The sequence below is a fragment of the Aphelocoma coerulescens genome, chromosome 20, assembly GCF_041296385.1.
Source record: "Aphelocoma coerulescens isolate FSJ_1873_10779 chromosome 20, UR_Acoe_1.0, whole genome shotgun sequence".
Classification (NCBI taxonomy): Eukaryota; Metazoa; Chordata; class Aves; order Passeriformes; family Corvidae; genus Aphelocoma; species Aphelocoma coerulescens.
The window spans coordinates 8,109,721-8,131,192 of NC_091033.1; the positions used below are offsets into that span (position 1 = coordinate 8,109,721).

The 21,472-nt window shown below is 54.9% G+C and overlaps 2 protein-coding genes across 2 annotated transcripts; both read left to right on the top strand.

Moving 5' to 3' along the window:
• The first annotated feature begins 323 nt into the window (after nucleotides 1-323).
• LOC138121124 (bactericidal permeability-increasing protein-like) lies at nucleotides 324-8,968 on the top strand. The gene is made up of 15 exons (XM_069034345.1): nucleotides 324-476; nucleotides 1,396-1,510; nucleotides 2,201-2,329; nucleotides 2,756-2,911; nucleotides 3,297-3,360; nucleotides 5,290-5,353; nucleotides 5,808-5,899; nucleotides 6,064-6,240; nucleotides 6,466-6,525; nucleotides 6,650-6,817; nucleotides 7,093-7,160; nucleotides 7,398-7,440; nucleotides 7,813-7,876; nucleotides 8,338-8,414; nucleotides 8,680-8,968. The coding sequence occupies exons 1-15, from the start codon at nucleotides 362-364 to the stop codon at nucleotides 8,725-8,727; spliced, it is 1,440 nt and encodes a 479-aa protein (XP_068890446.1). The 5' UTR covers nucleotides 324-361; the 3' UTR covers nucleotides 8,728-8,968.
• Nucleotides 8,969-9,894: 926 nt separating this feature from the next.
• CDK5RAP1 (CDK5 regulatory subunit associated protein 1) lies at nucleotides 9,895-16,527 on the top strand. The gene is made up of 13 exons (XM_069034190.1): nucleotides 9,895-10,198; nucleotides 10,802-10,905; nucleotides 11,377-11,411; nucleotides 12,107-12,207; nucleotides 12,343-12,553; nucleotides 13,267-13,387; nucleotides 13,669-13,899; nucleotides 14,152-14,249; nucleotides 14,362-14,417; nucleotides 14,533-14,663; nucleotides 15,499-15,648; nucleotides 16,038-16,178; nucleotides 16,310-16,527. Exons 1-13 carry the CDS (start codon nucleotides 9,973-9,975, stop codon nucleotides 16,388-16,390), a joined length of 1,686 nt encoding a protein of 561 aa, XP_068890291.1. The 5' UTR covers nucleotides 9,895-9,972; the 3' UTR covers nucleotides 16,391-16,527.
• Nucleotides 16,528-21,472: the final 4,945 nt, after the last annotated feature.

The following is a 21,472-nucleotide window of genomic DNA, read 5'->3' on the forward strand; positions in this document are numbered from 1 at the left end:
AATGTGGCTCTGTCAGGCTCAGCTGGCAGTGCCAAACCCAGCTCTGCTCCACTGAGCATCCACTGCTGCTGCAGGCAGGGACTGCTGGCACTGACAGAGGGCTGGAAATTGGGCTGTTGCCTCCCAGTTTCCACTGCCCCTTCCCCGCCTTCAGTGAGAGGCACCAGGTGTGCCTCTGTGCTGGGCCGTGCCATGGTGCCAGCAGCACAGAGGAGCAGGGAGGTGGCCAAGCAGGAAGTCCTGGGGACTCCCCCGCGTGGGTCTGCACACCACCCTCGCTTTTGGTTCCCGTTTTTGCAGGGATATAAAGGTGGTGTGGGCAGGGAGAGCCCAGCACAGCACAGCATTGCGGGAAGCCACGATGGGAATGCAGAGCCTGGTGGTGGCTTGCGGGGCTGTGGCCTTGTGCCTGGCACTCACCACAGCCACCAACCCCGGCTTCGTGGTGAGGATCACCCAGGCAGGCTTGGATTACGGTGGGTTCTGCTTCTGATTTCTCTCCTCACAGATGTGCTGGTAGCAGAGGTGTGGAGCCAGGTACCCTGTGAGAAGTGCAGCGTCTTGGGGCAGGATGGGGACATCCTTGCACAGAGGTGCCAAATGCACCATCGCCCAGGGCTTCCCCTGTTGCCCCTGTCTGCCCCCAACCCCACAACCTGATAGAGCCCCTGCAGAGGGGAACTAGCCCTGTGGGGTCTCAGGGAGCTGCAGGCAGGCAGTGTTGGGGGCTGGCACAGCAGGAGGGTCCTGGTCCCACAGCACGTCCAGGCAGCCGAGCTTTGAGCCCTGGAGGAGGGAGCTGCAGAGGAGAGAGGAGGTGGGGAGCTTTGGGGGGGGGCAGTGACAGAGATGGATGGGCCCCGTGCTGGTTTTATCGAAGCAGGCAGAGCCCCGGCTCCAGCAGAGCACAGTTATGGATGGAAATACACTGTGTGAGAAACAGCTCATTTACCCAGCAGCTCTGCCAGCCGTGTGAGAGAGAACGTGACTCCCCTTCCCAGACGGAGGCAGGGGTGCACCATCCACTGATGCCGTGCTGCTCCCTGGGACATAAACTCCATCCATCTTTGCCTGCTGGCAGTGGACATGGAGCAGCACAGTGCCTCTGACCTCCCACACACCTCACCCAGTTTGAAGCCTGGAGAGTGAGGACTGGGACATCTCTCTCCTTTCTGTGGCCACCACCTTCCCCTGGGGCTGCAAGCAGGGCACCAGGCAGCATTGCCTGTGTGCTCACAGGGCTCTGTGAATGGAGGTTTACTTTAAAGCCAGCCTGGGAGGTGGAAAGCCAGGGCATCACCCGGATGTTTTCTTTGATTCTTCTGTTGTGTGCCCAGCACGTGCTCCAGCTCCTGCAGCAGTGATGGCAGTGATGATCTCCCTGTGTCCCTGCAGCCCATCAGCAAGGGATTTCGATCCTGGAGAAGGAGCTGGCCCAGCTGAAGCTGCCAGACATGTCGGGTGACTCTCGTGTTGGGCGTGTGGGGAAGGTGCGCTATGAGCTCTCCAGGTGAGCCCTGCCAGTCCTTGGAGCAACCCACTGCCCCCCAACCCAGGCAAGGGGCAGAAGGGACGGAGATGGTGGGAAGCTCCTGGGGCAGTGAGGACCATCTTGTCCCCTCCACAGCCCCCTGAGATGTTGGCTTTGTCCTTGGTTCAGGCAGATACCTTCCCGTTTCACTCCTTGCCCAGTGGAAAAAGGGATCTGGGGTGATGGCACTCCGGGTATGGGTGGATTTTGTACAATCAAAGCCTGGGTGGTGGAGATGGCCTTGCCTGTGGGACCAGGGCACCCGTTCCCATGTGAGCAGGAGCCCAGCCTCTGTGGAAATACCAGCTCCCTGCTGCCCCGGATGCCGCTCTGCTCCTGCTGTGCGGGGTTTGGAGCTGCCGTGGGTGGGTGCAAGGGCCACATTCACAAAGGTGCCACTCTGCTCTGTGTGTCCCTGCCAGGCATAGCTTTGCAACAGCAGAACTACAGCTGGGGATGCTGCCAGTGCAGTGACTCCACCCTGGCCCTCCCTCCCTCCCTCCCTCCCTCCCTCTCTGCTTCCCTCCCTCCCTCCCTCTCTGCTTCCCTCCCTCCCTCCCTCCCTCCCTCCCTCCCTCCCTCCCTCCCTCCCTCCCTCCCTCCCTCCCCAGCCTTGTGCTTGAGAATGAGGAACCACTATAACATGACTTTTCATTCATGTATTTTTAGACTACGCCTTCGTGATTTCCACTTGCCGTACTCACGGATTACCCCCATCTCCAACGTGGGCCTGCAGGTCTCCATCTCCAACGCCTTTGCGGAGCTGGATGGGGACTGGCGGGTGAAGTTTCTCTTTGTGTACGTGCCCAGCTCTTCCTCTCCCCATTCAGGCACTCACTCCATGTCTCCCTCTCTGGATCTGGACAGGTTTTTTCTCCTCTCCCTCTCCCTTGTGTTTTGGGCAGCTGTCACTTTGCTCCCCCAGATGCAATGGATAAAACAGGGTGGGAGGCAGGAACGAGGCACACGATGGGGGAGCTGCACGGAACCTCAGGTCTCTCTTCCACCACCTCTACTTACTCGCAGTCCCCCCTATTTAAGGGTTACCTCTCCTAGTTTATGTGCCAGTGAAATTTGTTTCCCCTGAGTTTAAAAACTTTCCCAGTCTCCTCTGGATGCACCATACAAGGGGGAGACTGATCTGGATAGATTCACCCTGAAGCAGACTTGAGGTCCCTTCACCAGGCCTTGGCATTGAGAAACTTCCCTTTCTCATCCCTGCAGCCGGGACCATGGCTCATTTGACCTGAAGGTGGAAAATGTCTACATCAAAATCAGCCTGAAGCTGGGCAGCGATGCCACTGGGAAGCCCACCGTCAGCACCTGGGAGTGCAGTGCCCGCATCTCCAAAGTCCGGGTGCTCTTTTCGGGCAGCCTGGGGTATGTAACTTCACAGGAAGGTCTGGAAACACTGTGTGTTAGCCCAGCTGCCATGGGAATGTGGCTCTGCCATTGGAATGTGGCCCCGGTGTGAGAAGTAAGTTGTTGGCAAATCTGAGGTTGCCTGGTCTTAAATCTGGCCTGAGTTTCTCCTGCTGTGGCTGCACATTTCAGGGGGTGGGTGTGGTTAGGGCAGACACCAGACTTCTGTGGTTTACCATTGAGTCTGTTTGCAAATGTAAACCCTGGGGCAAAGACAGATGCCAAATTGGTGTGGGAATGATGTTCCCAAGGTCTTGCATCTCTAGGGTCTCCCTTTCCTGGGCACACACTTCAGCAGTGTGGATCTGAGCTATTCAGGGCTTCTCTCTGTGTTTCTCTGCAGGTGGCTTTACAACCTCTTCCATGGGGCTATTGAGTCCAGGTTCCGAAAGATTTTGGAGGACAAGGTATGTGAACAATGGAGGGCAGGGCCCCAGGGTTTTCTGGTTGTCTTTAGCCCTCACTTGCAGGTGAAGTGCTGGAAGGATCCGATGTAGGGATGTAACTATAGCCACAGCACACGACTGTGTTGCCAACTCAGTAAAAACAAAAGGAATGGGCATTGCAGGCTCTATAGAATAGTGTGACTTAGGCTGAATTTGAAACCTGGAGCCTTTACCAAAGCCCAGCATAACTGGTTCCTAATTAACAAAAACTTTTCTTTCCATGTGGTCACTTAATTGGATGTTATGTCTCAGCCAAACTCACTGTAACCTGATCAGAGCCGTCCTTTAAGCAGCCATGCTCTGGAGGACTTTGGGGAGCACTGAGGGGAAACTCTCATTCCTGGATTTCAGACATTTGGTGTTTTGTTTTACTGAGGGGGGTCAGGGAGCTCTGGTACCACTGCCTGGTACAGACACTAACATGCTGGAGACCTGCAAAAAGACACGGAAACAAGCTGTTAGCAATAATTACTACAAGGATAACTGGCATGAGTTACAGCCTCTCTGGATATGAACCGTGCTCGGGAAGGAGGCAGTTGGAGATCAGGCAAATCCCACTCTTGCAGAAGATCCCATCCTGCCCAGGCACTGTTCCCAATTCTGTGCAACACCTTTACCAATGCCCCTGGGGCCCATGGCAGCAGATGGTCTGGCAGCAGAGCAACACCAGGCCTCAGAGGCCTTTTCTGCTGTTTTGTCCCTTGGAAGGAGGGCACCTCTGGGACTGCAAAGGGACCCCACTGCCCTCTCTTCTTCCTCCAAGCACTGTCTGCCCCACACACGTTCCTCTTTGTCTTTGTGGAGTGATGATGAGAGGGGAAATGGGCAGGAGAGGGCGGGGGCAGGGAGTGAGCTGCACCAGGATCCCTGGGCACAGCTGGGCCACAACCCAGCCCAGCCTGTATCTGCCTCCTGCACTCACTGCAATGCTTGGGCAGTCCTTGCTCCCCCAGTCCCAGGACTCCGTTCACAGGGAGATCCCAGTCACAGGGAAATCCAGGCAACAGGGAAATCTGGGTCATGGGGAAATCCCAGTCACTGGGACCAGGGCTGCATTTGCCTGCCTGCAGCAACACCCTCACAGGCAGCGATGGGGCATTTCCAGCAAAGACAGAAAAAAATCACTGGCCACAGGGAAGAGCTGCAACCTGCTGTCACTAAGGCCATGCCCAAGGCTCTGTCCTGTCTTTCTCCTCATCTCTGTCAGATGAGGGGGTCACTGCCCCTCCGCAGCGCTGCATCTCACCATCAGCTCTGTGGGCTGCATGCCCAGTCAGACAGATGATGAACAGATCCTGCCCGTGGCTGCTGTGACATTACAGGGAAAACACTGAAGGGAGCTTGTGCAGATTTCCTCAGCCATCTGCAGGACTGCATCCTGCAGTAAATTTCCCAGGTTAGTGGTGAGCCTGCAAGAAAATCCCCACTAGTGCTGGGGCTTCACTAGTGGATGGCAGAGACAGAGGGATGCCCCCTTCTGCCCTGGCACACAGAACTGTAGGAGTTCAGCAGAGCTCATCTTCAGTGCAGTCAATGTTCCTGCCCCTGCAGGGTGGGTTAATCCTTTCTGTTGGTCTTCTTCGGCCAAGTCCTGGCTGCTCAGCCCAGTTCATTCCTGCATGGGCCACATGAGATTCCTTCCAAGGGCCTCCCCAGAGCTCAACTGTGCCGAGGGGAAATTGCTGCAAGCAGATGCTTGTAGGTAGAAACCCTGCCCTGCTTGGTTCTTAGACACTTCATGTGCTGCCTGATGAATGGAGACAATCATCACAGTGTGTGCTCTTTTATTTAAGCAGGTTTTAGCACAGAGCAGGGAGCATGGCCGAAGCTCCGAGCGGGGGCTGTGACCTGGCTGCCCCCGCTCAGCTCTGTGGCCTTTCTGTCCCACAGATCTGTGACATTGTGGACAAGTCTGTACAAAACGAGCTCCAGAAGTTTGTCCAGACCTTGCCAGGTACTGAGGGGCTGCATGTGGGTTTAGGAGCAGTTCTTTCCAGCTTTTCCCAGCCATGAGGACAGTGTTTACCTTGTGTCCACTCCCCATCTGCTGGTACTCTGGCACCCAAGCTGGGAGCTGGGGAGCACCTTCTCAGCAGAGACAAATCACTGTGTGCCCTGTCTGGCTGCGGAGATCCCTCCAGGATCTGTGCCCCAGGACTGGCGGGGGCTCGGGCTGCTTTAGCTGGGGGACCCAGGCCATTCCTCAGGTCCAGGAGCTGGGCAGGAGAAACAGCCAGGAGGAAAAGGGGGGTTTTTTGCTTCTTGCAGAAACAAGCACACATGCAGGTGGTAATGAGCTGATGCACCAGGAAGTCCAGGCATGGCACTACCCAGATGCCAGCAGAGGCCACCTGCTCCCAGCTTTCCTGACCATCTCCCTCTCACTCACCTCTTCCCTCTGTTTACAGTCACAGCAAGGATAGATGCCAAGACTGGGATTGATTACTCCTTGGTGGCACCCCCAAGAGCTACCGCCCAGTCCCTGGATGCAGACCTGAAGGTGAGAGGCTGCCCTGGGGACACTTGATCTGGCCAATGCCATCGCCACAGGCAGGTGGGAACCAAGGTTTTGGTATCCGCTGCCAAAGCTGTTTGCCAGCCTGAGTCAGCAGGTGAAGCCCACCGCTATTTGCACCCCTTCTCCACCTCTCTCCCTCCTCCCAGGGTGAGTTCTACTCCCTGGCCCACCGCTCCACCGTCCCCTTCTCACCGCTGCCACTGGCCTTCCCCTCGGATCACGACCGTATGGTTTACTTTGGAGCCTCCAGCTACTTCTTCAACACAGCCGGCATCGCCTACCACGAGGCCGGGGCACTGGTCTTTGAAATCACAGAGGACATGGTGAGTGGCACAAGTGGGACAGGGCTGGCCCTGCGTCCCTGGAAGAGGTTCCATTTGCTGAGGAGCCCCGAGAGCAGCCAGCAGTCTTGGAGAAGCCCCAGTGAGAAAGCTGGGGGCTGTGGGATGGGGCTGGGCTGTCAGACATGGGTGTGTGTGGGGATGAGAGGGCTCACCATGGGCTCCTCTGTGCCACATTGCCCCAGTGTGACAGTTGTCTCCCTGCAGATCCCAAAGGATGTTGGATTCAGCTTGGACACATCCACCTTCTCAGCCTTCATTCCCCAGGTGAGCAGTCTGGCCCTGCCTGCCCAGAGCTCTTGCACACACAGGTTTTGCTCTGTGCCAGGTGTTCTCCCCCAGGAGCAGGGGTTTGTGCCGTTGTTCCCATCCTCTCCCTCTGCCCACACAGCTGGAGGAGATGTACCCAAATATGCCAGTGAAGTTCAGGCTGTCCACTCCCACTGCTCCGTTCCTGACTATTGGACCAGGAGGAATCTCGCTCAAGCCCATTGTGGAAGCCCAGGCTTATGCCATCCTTCCCAACTCCAGTCTGGCTCCACTCTTCCTCCTCAGCCTGGTGAGTTCAGGCACAGCCTGTGGCAGTGGGGCAAAGAAGGGAGTTTGAGCTGAGCCCAGTTCTGTTGCCCAGATCCTGCCAGGGGAGGTGCCGGGTGCTGTCCGGGCGCAGTGGGGGTGTCAAGAGAACAATTCCAGGTTTAATGCTGGGTGCAAACACGCCCCTGGATGGGCAGTGGTCCTGCTGTGTTTCAGCTGGTCAGAGCCGTTCCCCCGGGTGTCTGGTTTGGGGTGAGGTGGGGTGAGCACTGCCAGAGCTCTGTGCTCTCTCCCCAGACAGGGAACGTGTCTGCTGTCATCAACGTGAGATCCGGCCGCATAGTTGGGAGCCTGGATGTGGGCAGGTACAGAGGGGAGCAGCCACTGACTGGGCAGGGGGTGGCTTCTGTTCTGGGGTTGTTTCTGTTTTGGGTGCCATGGGACAGAGGGGGGGGTGGGAACGTCCCAGGGATGTGGGCTTGGTGTGGAGGGAATGAGCTGGGGCTGGTGGGAGAGGGATCTGCAGGGCTGTCGATGGGTGGTGGTGGAATTGCTCCCTCCATTGGGACATCCTCCAAAGCACCCCTTCTGTCCCTGTGCAGGATCAGGGTCTCTCTGAAAGATTCTGCTGTTGGCACTTTCAAGGTAAGCTATCCTTGACCATGACCAGAGCCCCCAGCATGGAGCTGGGAGCCTTCTGGGGGACAGCAGGAGGGCTCGTTCCCCCCTGCCTCCCAACACAGGACCTGAGGGTGCACCCAGAACCCCCCACTGACCCTGCAGCCACCTCCTGCCTCGGCCTGCGAGGCTGGGAAAGGATGCGGAGCCTGATCCCTCGCTGCTCTCACCCCAACATTTCCCACCCTGCCAGTGTGGCCAGACAAAGCTGCTGGTCTCTGGCAAAGTGTGCCCATCCCAGCTCCTCATCTCTTTTTCATTTCCCACTTGTCCTCCAGTGCCTGCACATCTCCTGTCCCACAGACTAAAGCTTTTCCTCCCCTTCTTCCCCCTCCCCAGGTGAGAACGATACAGTCCTTAATGAACATCTTGACTTCCAGTAGCCTGCTCCCACGTCTTAATGGTGAGAACCTGCTGGGGAGAATGGGGGTGCTGGAGCACTCTCCACTCGGGTTGCTCCATCCAAGTGGTGCCAGCTCGCTAATTAAATCCTCATTGCCAAGGCGGATCTGGGGGAAAAGTGCGTGCAGGAGGCGGCAGTGAAGCGGTGGGAGCCTCCTGCTGCTCTGACAGGCTCCCAGCAGCAAATGCAATGGAAAAAATGAGCCCTGTGCATATCCTAATGCTTTCCAGACCCTCTCCCCGAATCCCTGCTTCTCCTGCCTTGCCAGCAGTTCAGACCAGAATGGGGCTGGTGGCTGGAGGGGCCAAGGGGAGTGTCATGGCACAACAAGCAGCCCTTCTGTGGAGCAGCAGAGGAGAGAAAAGGACTGGGGGGGAAGGTGGTGGCCACCTTCTCTGTGTGCTCTGTGCTCCCTTGATTCCCATTCCCATCCCAATGCAGACACGTGTTGTCTTTTCCAGCCCGGTTAGATGAGGGTTTCCCTCTGCCGCTTCTGGACAGGATTCAGCTCTTCAATATCCTTGTGAGGTTCTACCAGGTGAGTGAGGGGGAGCACCTGGTCCCAGCTGGAGCCCATCCCGCTGCCCCCAAGCCCCTGCATACCAGCACAGCCTCCAAATCCAGTTCCCCCAGCTGTGCTGGGAAGTGATGGATGGGAGGGTGCTCTCAGCCGAGATCCCAATGGCCCAGCAGCAAACCAGAGCACATGTGCCAATCCATTCTCCCTTCAGGGATGTGGTGGGTGCGGGGCAATGCTGCTGCCAGGGCTGGTGGCAGCCCAGCGCTTTCTCTCTTTCTCACAGAATTTCCTGCTGCTCGGAGCAGATGTTCACTTCCAGCCCCAGGGATGAATAAGGCAGTGAGAGCCCTCCAGCACTGCAAATGCTCCATTCACCACTTTGCCCTTCCCTGCCCCTGCCAGAGCCAAAGGGCACTGCTCCTGCCAGTGTCCTGCACTGCTGCCTTGGCCCAGACCCTCCATCCTCCTTCTGGGGCCTCACCTGGTGCTACCAAGAGCTGGGGGTGCCCTGTCCTGAGCCACCCCCTCCCCTCCCCTCCCTCCCTCTGAGCAGCAATAAAGGTGCCGGTGCTGGGGCCTTTGTGTCAGTGTCACTGTCTGTGCCTGGGGTTGCACTGGGCCAGGTGGGAGCTGGAGCTGGATCAGGACCACTTCACTGGGCTGTTTCCATGGCCTTGGCAAAGCACAATGGAACACCTGTGTCCCGCTGTCCCATCCTTCACTCCAGGCTTGGGGCAGAGTGGCTGGAAAGAGCACAGTGGAAAAGGCCCCGGGGGTGCTGGTGAACAGCAGCTGAACATGAGCCCCGGGTGGCCCAGAAGGTCAAGGGCATCGTGGCCTGTATCAGCCTGGTGGGGCAGCCAGGCCAGGGAGGGATTGTCCCCCTGGCACCGGTGAGGCCCACACCTCAAGTCCTTTGCCAGTTCTGGCTCCCTCACTTCAAGAACGACATGGAAGTGCTGGAGCATGTCCAGAGATGGGCAGTGGTGCTGGGGAAGGGGCTGGAGCACCAGGCGAGGCTGAGGGAGCTGTGGGGGCTCAGCCTGGAGGAAAGGAGGCTCAGGGGGGACCTTCTCTCTCTCCAGCTCCCCAGCAGGAGGGTGCAGCCAGGTGGGGGTCGGGCTCTGCTCCCAGGGAACAAGGGACAGGACAAGAGGACATGATCTGAAGCTGCACATGGGGAGTTTTAGGCTGGATATTTGGAAGAATTTCTTCACAGAAAGGGTCATTAGACCTTGGAATGAGCTGCCCAGGGAGATGGCAGAGTCACCGTCCCTGGAGGTGCTTAAGGAAAGACTGGACGTGGCGCTCAGTGTCCTGGTCTAGTTAACATGGTGCTTCTGGGACACAGGTTGAATCGATGATCTCGGAGGTCTTTTCCAACCGAATTAATTCTGTGATTTTGGGATTGCCGCGGCGGCGCCGCCCTGCAGCGGGGCGGGCCCGGAACGGCGGCGGGGCGGAACGCGGTGCCGAGTGGCGGGGGGGCAGCGGGGCCGCTGTGTCGGCGCACGGCGGGGCCGCGCCATCCCTGGCCGGCCGGTCCGTCCCCCAAAGCGCCCCCCCGGCCGCGGCCATGCTGCCCGGGGCCCGAGCGCTGCGGGCGGCGGGGCTGCTCCGCCCGCCCGGGGCCGCCGCCCGCAGAGCGTACTGCGGGCCGGGACAGCGGCCGGCGGGGCGCGGCGTCCCGCTGCCCGCGGGGCCCGACCTGCGGCACTTCCTGAAGGCCGCTGCCGCGGGGCAGGCGGGGCCGTCGCTGGAGCTGCCTCCTGAGCCGGGCTCTACTGCCGGGGCTCCGAAAGGTGTGTGGATCTGCGGGGCCGGAGCTGTTGGGGTCAGCCGAACCCTGCGGCTGTGGCCTCGCTGCCCTGTCAAAGGGCAGCCGTAAGGCCTGTGCTGACAGTGGTGCCCCGCAGCCGGAGCAAAGTGGGGGAAATGGGTTATTTGGGAGCTTCTGGGGCCCTGAGGGGGTTTTGACGCTATAAGGAGTTTAGTCCTTGTCTGCAAAGTCGTGTGTATTCTTCCACCGTGGAGTTGGTTGCCCTGGCACCTGCCTGCAATGTGTGCTGGGCTATCAGTGGCGCTGTGGCCTTCCCTGTGGCCCTGCGGTGCTGTGGTGCCCTGGCAGGGGATGGTTTTCATTGTTCTGAGTGTTGTACGTATGTCAGTAATGGCACAGCTGCTGCTGCTCTGCAGTCACGGCCTAGCCATGTCCTCTTGCAGAACAAACAGGTTTTCCAGAGCCTGTCCTTTGGTTTATTCTTTGTGGGCTGCAGGTGCTGGCAGCTTTGGTGCTGCTTCCCTGACTTTAGTGGTGGGATTGAAGACTTCCCATAGAGCAGGTGATAGGACAGGTTGTGGACAGGAGCTGAGCAGGCTCCTGCGTCACACGCCCTTTGTTGCAGTGTACCTGGAGACCTACGGCTGCCAGATGAACGTCAATGACACGGAGATTGCCTGGGCCATCCTGCAGAAGAATGGCTATGCCAGGACAATGGAGCTGGATGAGGTAAGGCAGCACCTTGGCAGCTTTTCTGGAGCACAAGGTTGCAGGGTCCTCACATCCTGGCTGTGCCTGTGAGTCCCAGCTTTTCTCTGGAGTGCAGTCCTGTGAGATGTTATGAGTTTTGCAGTCTGAGTTCTTCGGAGCGAAGGAAGCTACTTAACAAGTGTGGTAGAAAGCTGTGGATTGTCTTTTTTCTTTAAACTACTGGGCTTCCTCTCAGTTGGAGAGGGATTGGACACAGCGGGATCCCCCCATCTCATCTTTGAGCTTACTTTAACCATTTAGTAGAAGACTCTATTTGTCTTCTGTTTCTTTCTTGCACCTCTGTTTGTTGAAACCTGCCGTGTACTCAGGCAGGTTTTTCCCTGAGTTAAGTGAGTTTTGTAGTCTGCCTCTTCAGGTTACCTGGGCAGGGCGTCAGAACTGACTGTTTGGCTTTTATAAATTCTTCTCTTTTTGTTGCTTTCTATTTAGGCCGATGTGGTTCTTCTTGTTACCTGTTCTGTGAGGTAAGGAAATGTTTGTCACTGCTGGTTTGGGACAGCTTTTAAGGAATTACCATTTGAAAACCCAGGCAATAAATGTGTTGCATGAGGAAAGGAGTGTGCAGGGGTGAAACTGGCTGTTTAGTTGAGGGTAGGGCTGGCTGGTGCTGTGATTTACAACGTTAATTGTGCTATGAATCGCTTCTCTATGTAGTGAGAAGTTCTTTGGTAGTGTAATGTGTATATGCCATGGGCAGTGAGAGACCTGCACAATTAATGATTTTATTTTTAAATATTCTATCTTCTCTTGAAGCGACTCTCTAGTACAGTGTCTGTACTTCAAAAATGCAAGAAATATGTTTAGGGGCAACTTGATATAACGGGAACTTTGCTTGTTTTTTGTGAATGTAGAAGATACCAAATGCTCATTGTCACTTGCAGGGTACCTCGTGGCCTAGGCACTTTTTCTCCCCAAGAGCTTAGCCCCTGAGGTGTTCCTGCAGTGGAGATGCTCTAAAGCAAGCAAAGTGATAGCAGATGAGATAGAGTCGAGACATAATCCCCACTCCACAAAGGGCACTTTCAGGTGCCATTCGATCCATCAGGTGGATGATTCCCTGCCTTTAGCTGAATTCTGCTCACAAAGCACTTGGGCCACTTAAGGCAGGGGCTCTGCTCGAGTGCAGCAGGTGGAATACCCATTTTTCCTGTCTCCCCAGGGAGAAGGCAGAGCAGGCCATCTGGAACCGTCTGCAGCACCTCAAGACGCTGAAGGCCCGGCGGCCCCAGGCTCGTGCTCCGCTCCGCATCGGGGTCCTCGGTACGGCCACGCTGCGTCACCTGGACCCACCGGCAGCACCTGCCTTTCCCTGGGGTGAAAGCAGCTGGGAAGGGCTGTGGGGGAGTAACGGGGGGTGGGCACTGCCTCACGAGGGCCCTTCTCCTTTGCTGGCAGGATGCATGGCTGAGAGGCTTAAGGAGGAGATTCTGCAGAGGGAGAAGCTGGTCGATGTCGTGGCAGGCCCTGATGCCTACCGTGACCTTCCCCGGCTGCTGGCCGTGGCAGAGTCTGGCCAGCAAGCTGCCAACGTCCTGCTGTCCCTAGATGAGACGTATGCTGACATCCTGCCTGTCCAGACTAGTGCAGGTGGTAGGACAGCGTTTGTGTGAGTACCTTTTCCCAGTGCTTGTTTCTGTGGTTTGGGTTTGGAAATCTGCTGTGCAGAGCAGATGTGTCAGTGACAGCAGCTGCCCAGGAGATGCAGTGCCCTGGCTGCACTGAGTTTACAGAGTTTGTGTGTGTGTTTGCTGCTGCTTTGCTGTGTGACTGAGCCCTGGAGAGTGTGTCCTGAGCTCTGGCTGTTGTGGACTTCTCTCCCTCTCCTTTGGGAATGCTGACTCTCAGCCTGATGCTGCATTGAGTGATTTCTGTGCCACTGTCCCTTTCTGAAGTTCATGCCACGTCTCATCCCCTGCCTTCTGTGGTGCCCTGCCCCAGGTTCTGCTATTTATTCTTCTAATCCTCCACACATTATAGCTTTTGATTGTTTCGTTTTGGTGATGACATTGCCAAACATGAAATCAGACTCTGCTTGGCGTACAGAAGGACAGTATCACTCTCTGCAGGAGTGGGATGTAGAAGGATCTTTCATCACTGCCAGGCTGCAGTGGAACTCTGTGCCTCATTAGTTCTTTCCAGCTTTCTTGGAAATGTGCATGAAGAATCAGGAGGTGTTAGCTCAGGGCAAGCTGAATCCAGTGTGGGTGGTCTGTGTGTGGAGCTGGCTGGAGGCAGCACTACTGGGTTCACCCTGGGCAGGATGCAGCATGGATGGTTCTGGAGCAGTTGTGGTGTGACCTGTGCTTTACCTCTGGGCAGGTCCATCATGCGGGGCTGTGACAACATGTGCAGTTACTGCATCGTGCCCTTCACCCGGGGCCGGGAAAGGAGCCGCCCCATTGCCTCCATCCTGCAGGAAGTGAGGATGCTCTCAGATCAGGTGAGGCAGAGCCTCTTCCCACCTGTCCCACACCATGGGAGAAAGGGTGATTCCTGGTGACAGTGTTTTCAGTGGTACTTGTAACCAGTGTCACTGCCTTTATCTGCAGAGATGAGGTTACTGTGGGATTCCACCAGTGGCTTTGATTCCCCTTGTAATACTCCATGACAGACAGGGAAGGGAGGGCTTCTGTTGGAAACTCCTTTGAGTAAAAACCATGGCTGCCCTTGCAGCTCAGCCATCCTGCCTGAGTTACATTTCTTCCCCTGTTTATTTTGTAGGGAGTGAAAGAAGTGACCCTCTTGGGTCAGAATGTCAACAGCTTTCGAGACCTGTCTGAGGTGCAGTTTCAGTCAGTGGCTGCCCCAGGCCTGAGCCGTGGCTTTAGCACAGTCTACAAAGCCAAATTGGGAGGTTTGCGCTTCACACACCTGCTGGACCAGGTCTCTAGGATTGATCCAGAAATGAGGATCCGTTTCACCTCTCCACACCCCAAGGATTTTCCTGATGAGGCAAGTGTAAAATAAGCACCTTGGCCTCTGCTTGCAGGCAGGGAGGCAGCTCTGAAATGTGAAGTATGGGCTGTGCTGCCTTCCCAAAGAGAACGCGGGTTCCCAAACTGGGAGCAGCAGCTCCTGGGAGTTGGGTGTTGGGGCTAAAGCTGGCAGGTTTGCAGTTTGCAGGCTTTTACCCAGGGAAGACTCTTCCCTTGGGATCCTGGCAGAGTTAACCTGTCTGAGACATCTCGTGATCACTTGCCACAGGTCCTGCAGCTCATCCAGGAGCGACACAACATCTGCAAACAGCTGCACCTCCCAGCTCAGAGTGGGAGCACGCGAGTCCTGGAGGCCATGCGGCGAGGGTGGGTCAGCCCATGAGGAGCCCTGTGTCCTGCCCTCTGATTTGGCCTGCTGGTTTCTCCTCACTGATGTCTAGGGTTTCCAGTTAGCAAACCCTTGTGCTGTTCATTGCAGGTACACAAGAGAAGCCTATTTAGAGCTCGTGCACCACGTGCGTGACTCTATTCCAGGTGTGTTTTCCTTTGGCTTGGTCTGAACTCAGCACAACTGCATCTCACTGTCCTTTGCTGAGTGCAGCGTTCCTCTCTTCCATGAGAGAAGTGTACAGCTGTGTCTCTGTTACAGGAGTGAGCTTGAGCAGTGATTTCATTGCCGGGTTCTGCGGAGAGACAGAGGAGGATCACCAGCAGACGGTGTCCTTGCTGCGGGAGGTCCGCTACAACATTGGCTTCCTGTTTGCCTACAGTATGAGACAGGTGAGTGCAGGCCCTGGTGGAGAAGGCTGTTAGCTCTGGGTGTGTCACCTAAAGTCGTCAGTGCTGTTTCTCACAATAACACATTTTTTAAAAAGCTGTTGAAAATCGTACCCAAAGACTTGGTGTACTGGTAGATTTCTTTTCTCCCAGGCAGTACTTGCAGGGTATGTGGTTCTGCAAGGGCTATTGTTGTGCCTGGGAAGCTTCTAGCTCCTCTTGTAGGAGTGTCAGGGTTTGTAACTGCTTGGTGACCTGGCTCTGCACATACTCCAGGGTCATTGCAGGGAAGCAACTGTGTCAGCAGAGGCTGCAGGTACATTGTTTGCTGATGAGGAATGTGCTGATGGAGGTGGGCTGGAGCCCGGGTATAAGGACTGTCCATCAAGTCTGGAGGGAAGTGGTGAATTTTTGAGAAGGTATTTCCATGAGAAGAGTGGGTATTTGGTTAGTGTCCATTAGAATGTTCTCCAAAGTGTATGATACTGTTGGGGAAGAGGACAGAAGGCTGGGAAACACAAGGAAGCAAAGATTCAATAGATAGATTAGAAATGGTCTACAGACAAACAGGCACAGGCACATCCCCCACAGGAGCTGCTAAACTGCTTCACAGCCACTGATACTCAATGCCCTGCATCAAACCTTCTGCCTAAAAGGTGGAGGATAAAGATGTGAGTAGCACGAGGACATGTGGCTGGCACTGGAATAGTTCCGTTGTCATACAAACTGAAATGCTGGGAAGCTGTTGCTGGAAGAGCAGCGGAGCTGGCTGGGGTCAGACAAGGCTCTGAGCTCAGGCTGGGTGCTGAGGGGCTGCACTGGCTCTGTGTGTGTGCAGAAGACCCGGGCGCATCACCGGCTGCAGGACGATGTCCCCACGGACGTGAAGAAGCGGCGGCTGGAGCAGCTCATTGCCACCTTCCGGGAGGAAGCTGCGAGGGCCAATGCAGCACTGGTGGGACAGGCCCAGCTGGTGCTGGTGGAAGGGGTGAGTGTGCCTGGAATGGAATTGTTATCCTCCCTTCTTGCTGGCTCTGAGACTGCACAGCAGTCACCACTTCTGCCTTCCCTTCTTGCTTTCCCCATGGGATCTCAAGACTGTTTCTTCACACGTAAGCAGACAGCCTGACTTTTCCAGAGCACTGAGCTGAGCACAGGGGATGGGATCGGTTAGGGATGCATCTCTGGCCAAGCACAGAATTTGTGCTTTGGTGTGTGAGTGTCAACCAGCAGCTCTGGCCACAGGACTCTGTTCCAGGGCTTGGTTAATGTGGGTTTAATACCGTCAATAGTGCTCAATTAATTCCCGAGGCAATAAAGCTGAGCAGTGAATCAGAGCAATTGCCATGCAGGTAATGTTCCCTGTCCTCTTTCCAGCCCAGCAAACGCTCTGCCTCGGAGCTGTGTGGGAGGAATGACGGCAACATCAAGGTGATCTTCCCCGACGCTGAGCTGGAGGATGCTGCCGAGTGTGGGGCTCCAGGCAGAGCCCAGCCAGGGGACTACGTGATGGTGAAGGTGACCTACCTGCAGTGCTCATTTCCTTGCACAGTGCTGTTCTGTAGGGCAGCTGCTGCCAGAAGAGCCTAAAATTACAGTGGATCCTCCCCAGTCTTTCTGTGCCTGAGGACCTGTGTTGTTTCTTTCAGGTAACCTCTTCCAGCTCGCAGACCCTGCAGGGAGTTCCGCTCTGCCGGACCACCCTGTCCCGTGCTGCTGCTTCTCGCTGAGGGATCTCTGCTGCCCCTGGATGAAAGCAGCATATTTTCTCCAGGAAGAAGCAAGGAGGTTCTTGTTGTGGTCAGGTGGAGATACAGTAGAAACAGGGAGATATATATGTATATTAAAATTTATTTATGAAAAAATACATATATGTTTCTGCTTCGGTGCCAACCTACCCCTCATAGATGCATGCAGGGTCAAAGGAATGGAAGCTATGTGTGAACTTACAAAAGTACTGTGAGATTGCATATTTTGACTTGGCCTGAGGCTTGTCCCACCCTTGCAGTGCTGCTGATCTGTCCTCTGACTGCGATCACGTCCTCTGACATGGCCCAGCCTGAGAGATGGATGTGCAGAGCAGGTCTTTCCTATGAGCTCAGCTGAATTTAGGAGCTGCAAAAGCTGGTAGTGCCTACAAAACAGCTCCAGCAGCTGCTGGAGAATGGCAGGAGTACTGTCAAAGGGTAGAGAGAACAGAAGATTGATGAATTCTTTCCAAATATTGGCAAAATGCTTGGAAAGGGGATGCAAGAACCCACACCATGCTTGTGTGTTGGAATGTGGCACTGGACTGTGGAATGAAAAATGGTGTTTAACGTGCAAGGGTGAATCTGTTGTGTCTGGGGCTGAAGGAATGCAGCCTTGCCCTGGGTACTGGGGAGGATTGGATCTTGTCTGGAGATTTCCTTGTTTCCAGGCCTGGGGGGATGCATGGGAAGAGACAGCTGCTAGTTGAGGATCATCTCTCTCCTCTTAAAACCTGGGGTGCAGTTTTGTGATTCAAACATCTATGGATGTCCTTCCCTTTGCTCAGTGATAGAAGTGGTTGTGCTAATTTAAATGGCCAGTAAGTTCTTCAAGTGCATCTGACAGTTCCTTGTTTTCACCAGCCTGCAGCTGACCCTGGCTGCAGTGTCACATTCCAGCCTGCTCTGTGGAATTCAAACAAGGACCTGTGACCTGCACTTGTGAGTAAACGGACATGTGAGAAGGGATCACCCCTTTTCATATAGATAATAGTGTCATTAAAATAAATCCTTGTAAAAGGCTCTGTCCAGTGACCAGTTTTGAAGGAACAGCTGGTAGCAGGGCAGTCACGCCATGAATTTGCAGAATTTTAAAATAAACATGAAAGGGTTTTGCTCGAAAGCCGCCTCTCCCGCTCAGCTCTTTCTGGGCTATAATTGTATCTCTTTGAAAACAGCATGGTTCACTGAATATTCATTAGGCTTCAAGAAACAAATACATTTTGCTTATTATCTCAGAGCTGAGTCCCTTCTCCTAGAAGTGAATCTGCACAGTCAGCGGAGTCCATGTGAGCTCCGAGGTGCTGACAGGCACACGGGGCTGGTCTGCCCTCCTGCTTCCACGTGGGAAAGTGTCTTTGGCCCAAGTTCACAAACCAGGGCCTGAACCTCTGCTGCCCAGTGAGGGTGAGCCTTTGGCCCAGGGGGGTTTCAGGAGGAGGCAGCAGTTTGGGATGAAATCCCAAAGGAAGCAGCAGGATGTGTAAGCAACGCCCCTCAGAAGTGATGGGCACTGAGGCCGACGTGCTTGGCTAATCAAGCCCACAGGGTAGTGGCCTAATTTAACTGCCCTATGGCAGATCTTTCAGCTCATGATTCCCGGGCATTTTGGGATGAGGGGCCAAGCCAACACCCTGGAAAGGGCTGACACCCACCTTCCCCTGCTCGTTTTGACCTCTCCAGGAGCAACTATTCCAAGTGGGAAATGCAGATCACAGTGTGCCCTCCCCCCTCCATCCTGTTTTGAGGCCAGCTGTGGCCGTTTTACAATCATTATTTTAAGAGCGGGAGACTAATGAGGAGGAGAGCTGGGTTTTACATTTTGATGAGGAGGTGATAATGCTCACTGCACGGGCTCCCCGGGGAGCCATAGCACTCACCATTTGCTTCGCCTCTTTAGTTTTTATAGGCCTCGGGAATGAAGACTGAGGTTTTAAGGCAGCAAAGCATCCATTAGGAAGTGCTTACGGTGACCTTGGAGGCTGAGTCAGTCCTTTGGCACTGCCTGGAAGAAGGAATGTGTTGTTTTCTTTGAGGCCTGGAGGTGGGATGCAATTTCTGTGTCTCTTCTCAGGTTTGCTGCCTGAATCCAGCTGTTGGGAAAGCTGAACTTGTACTTCGTGCTCTTTCTTGCACGTTTCTGTTCCCACCCTGAGCAGGGAGGAGAGCCCTGAACTCTCCCGGACCTCCCATCTCCCACTCTGACGTACACCTGTGCCTTCTGCAGGTCCAAGTAGTGCCCTTCCAGCCAGTCGTGCCCCAGTTACACCCATGGGCAAACACCTAAGGAGGCGTTTGGCAGATCAGGTTTCCCAGTACAGACCTGAAGTGCTGGGATGACATTTACTTTCCAACAGCAGCCGTGCCCTGAGGGTGTCTCCTGACACCGGAGTTTTGTAACACACAGCCTGCACTTTCCTTTCTGCTGGCAGGGTGTGTGGGCGAGGCTGGACATCACCCGCACACACAAATAGCTTCACCTGGCAGAAAGGTCGCTGTCAGGGAGGACAAGAGCCCGTTTGTTCCCCGGACCCCCGTCAAAGAACAAACTTCTTTGTCCTCAGGTCTTGGCTGTGCTCGGGGAGTGGAGGGACAGAGAGCAGCGAGCGCTCACAGCCTCTGTTCACTGCTCAGCGCTGGCTTTTATTGACCTCAGGACAGTCTCAAAATTGACGCCCATCATTGCCTACACTCCCCTGCCCAAACATGCTCCCTTCTCCAAGACTTTCGAAGCAGCTTGGGCAGAGCAGTCAGGCTTTTCCCAGTGCCAGAGCTGGTCATGGTGTATCATGCCCTTCCCCAGAACCCCTGGAGCTCTGCAGTCTGTTTTCCCTCTGCATGTCATGATGCTGGTGGAGGGAAGGATGGACGTTCTCCCTGGTGGAAGCCTGTAAGCACAGTTTGCTTTAGGTCAGCTGCAGCCTCGCTCTGCTGAGGTGGTGGCAGGCGACAAGGCATTGCCTCTGAGTGATGCCAGCAGCCTGCCAGCCGGTGCCAGGGGAAATGCTTTCCTCCTCTTTTTCTCTTTTCACTCCAGCAGACAGGCTCCATGTGCCTGCCAGCCAATTCCCCCAGGCCTCCTCCTCCTCCCTGCTCTGGGACTGCTGTGGGCTGAGGGTCCAGGGAGTTTTCCTTCAGTAGCTTTTCATCACCATTTCTGAAGCGAGCTCTTTGCACAGAGCTTTGGGATTTAACGCAACATAAAGAACTTTCGAAACTGTTTTCCAGTTCTAAAACCAGTTCTATCTTTAGTTCACTCCTTACTGGAAGTGGTTGGGTTCTGGCAGGGCAAGTGCAGCTGCTCTGACAGGCTCCTCTGCAGCCGCTGGTGAACTCTGTGCTGTGCTGGAAATGCAACGAGCCCTCCATTGCCACTGCTTGGTGCACCCTCAGACCAGCCCCAAGCTGCTCTGCAGCCCCCCTAGGCTGGCATTGTCTGTCCCCAGCCTCCCTCCATGTCCATGTGCTTTCCCAGAGCACTGCTGGGCTGTGACCTGCATGGCAATGACAGAGGTACTGGTGGTGAGTGGCAGCTCTGAGTTCTGGGGGTTTGTGAATTCACAGTCTGTCACGGGCACCACTGCTCTCTGGGGCCCAGGAGTCCTGCAGCTTTCCCTCCTCCCTTGTGAGCAATTTATTTCCTTTACTGACAGACAACTATTGACTTCTCATTCTCCTGAAGATGAGATGGCTTGTCTCATCAGGTTTAAATTAGTTTTATCTTTAGCCTTTCCTATTAATAAGCTCTCATCGTGGTGTCATTACTTGATATCTATTTTCTGATGTTTTTCATTAATGGCTCTCTATCTTCCAGATATTTTTTCAAGTATTTTTTCCCCCTGCTGCTGAGTTATTTAACAGTCAGACACGGATCAGAGATGTGAAGAGGGTCTGATGCTGGTCAGAGAGCGTGGAATGGCCCAGCACCATTTGGTGTGCAGGGCAGGGTGCTGGGACTGTGGTGGGGCTGCATTGGGGCTGTCAAGAATGGTCACGCATTCCCTCCCTGTCTCTCTGCATCTCTCTGATCCCAGCCTGAGCTCTGACACGCCTGGGGCTTTCAGGAGCACGAGTCAATAGAGTAATTAAAATGCCTCCCATGAGGCGAAGGTGCTGCAATTCCTTTGGACAGCTGTATCTGTGAAAAACAGAGGACTGCTTTCTGTGCTTCGTGTGCCTGGCAGGGCTCTTCCCCTTCAGCAGAACTTCCACTAGGAAATGTGAAAGGGAATTATTTCACATTATTTCAAGGGGGCCCCTGCCCAGGGTCCCTGTTCCTGCTGGGTCCGAGCCACCTTCCCTGGCAGCCGGTCTGGGGCAGCTGCCACTGCCACCAGGAACATGGAGCTGGCAGTACTGCCAGCCTGGGGGCAGGCAGGGCTTTCTCATTATGTCTTCAAGGGCGTCAAAAGCAAAGTCCATCAGTGTTGAAAACACCCAAATCTCAACCTCGTCCCTACATTTACTTCTTGCATTAAGGAGGAGGAGAAAGGTGCCCACTTCCTTGGGAGCAAACCCAAGGATGACAACAGCCTGATGGATGGTGGCTGTCAGGGTGCTCAGGGACACTGCTGGGGGTGTGTTTGACACTTGCAGAGCCAGGTCACCGCTGGATCCCTCGCTGGTCCCAGCTGTGGCTCCCATGTGGGAATTACAGAGCGGCTGCAGGATGGGCAATTTGCAGCAGCACCTCCAGCAGAGGGTTTGAGGGTGATTAATATTCAGCACACTGCTGTGAAAATGAACAGCCAGAAAGGATTGTCTTCCTCCCCTCCCTGCATCCATGAGGACAGCGAGTGGACCAGAAATGAAATTCACTTTTGGCCAGGCTGATTATGAGGTTTTGAGACTAAACAAGGTGCTCCATTCTCTTTGGGTTATTTAGTGTCTTTTAATCTGTTTCTTCTTCCCTTTTTTTTTTTTTTATGTCATCTTTCTGTAATTTAATTACAGGAAGTTTAAAAAAGAGTAGTAGGAGGCTTTGGTTGAAGCTATCAGAACCAAACAGGAGGCAATTCCAAAACCAGTTTCTCTTTAAAAAAGGGAAGCATTCTGACATTTCAA

What these genes read in the sequence shown, in the direction of transcription:
- CDK5RAP1 (XM_069034190.1), top strand. Translation starts at nt 9,973, where the DNA reads ATGCTGCCCGGGGCCCGAGCGCTGCGGGCGGCGGGGCTGCTCCGCCCG. An exon ending in GGACAATGGAGCTGGATGAG is followed by an intron (nt 10,906 to 11,376) that starts GTAAGGCAGCAC and finishes CTTTCTATTTAG; the next exon opens with GCCGATGTGGTTCTTCTTGT. An exon ending in CTTGTTACCTGTTCTGTGAG is followed by an intron (nt 11,412 to 12,106) that starts GTAAGGAAATGT and finishes CTGTCTCCCCAG; the next exon opens with GGAGAAGGCAGAGCAGGCCA.
- LOC138121124 (XM_069034345.1), top strand. Translation starts at nt 362, where the DNA reads ATGGGAATGCAGAGCCTGGTGGTGGCTTGCGGGGCTGTGGCCTTGTGC. An exon ending in CCAGGCAGGCTTGGATTACG is followed by an intron (nt 477 to 1,395) that starts GTGGGTTCTGCT and finishes GTGTCCCTGCAG; the next exon opens with CCCATCAGCAAGGGATTTCG. An exon ending in GAAAGATTTTGGAGGACAAG is followed by an intron (nt 3,361 to 5,289) that starts GTATGTGAACAA and finishes TCTGTCCCACAG; the next exon opens with ATCTGTGACATTGTGGACAA.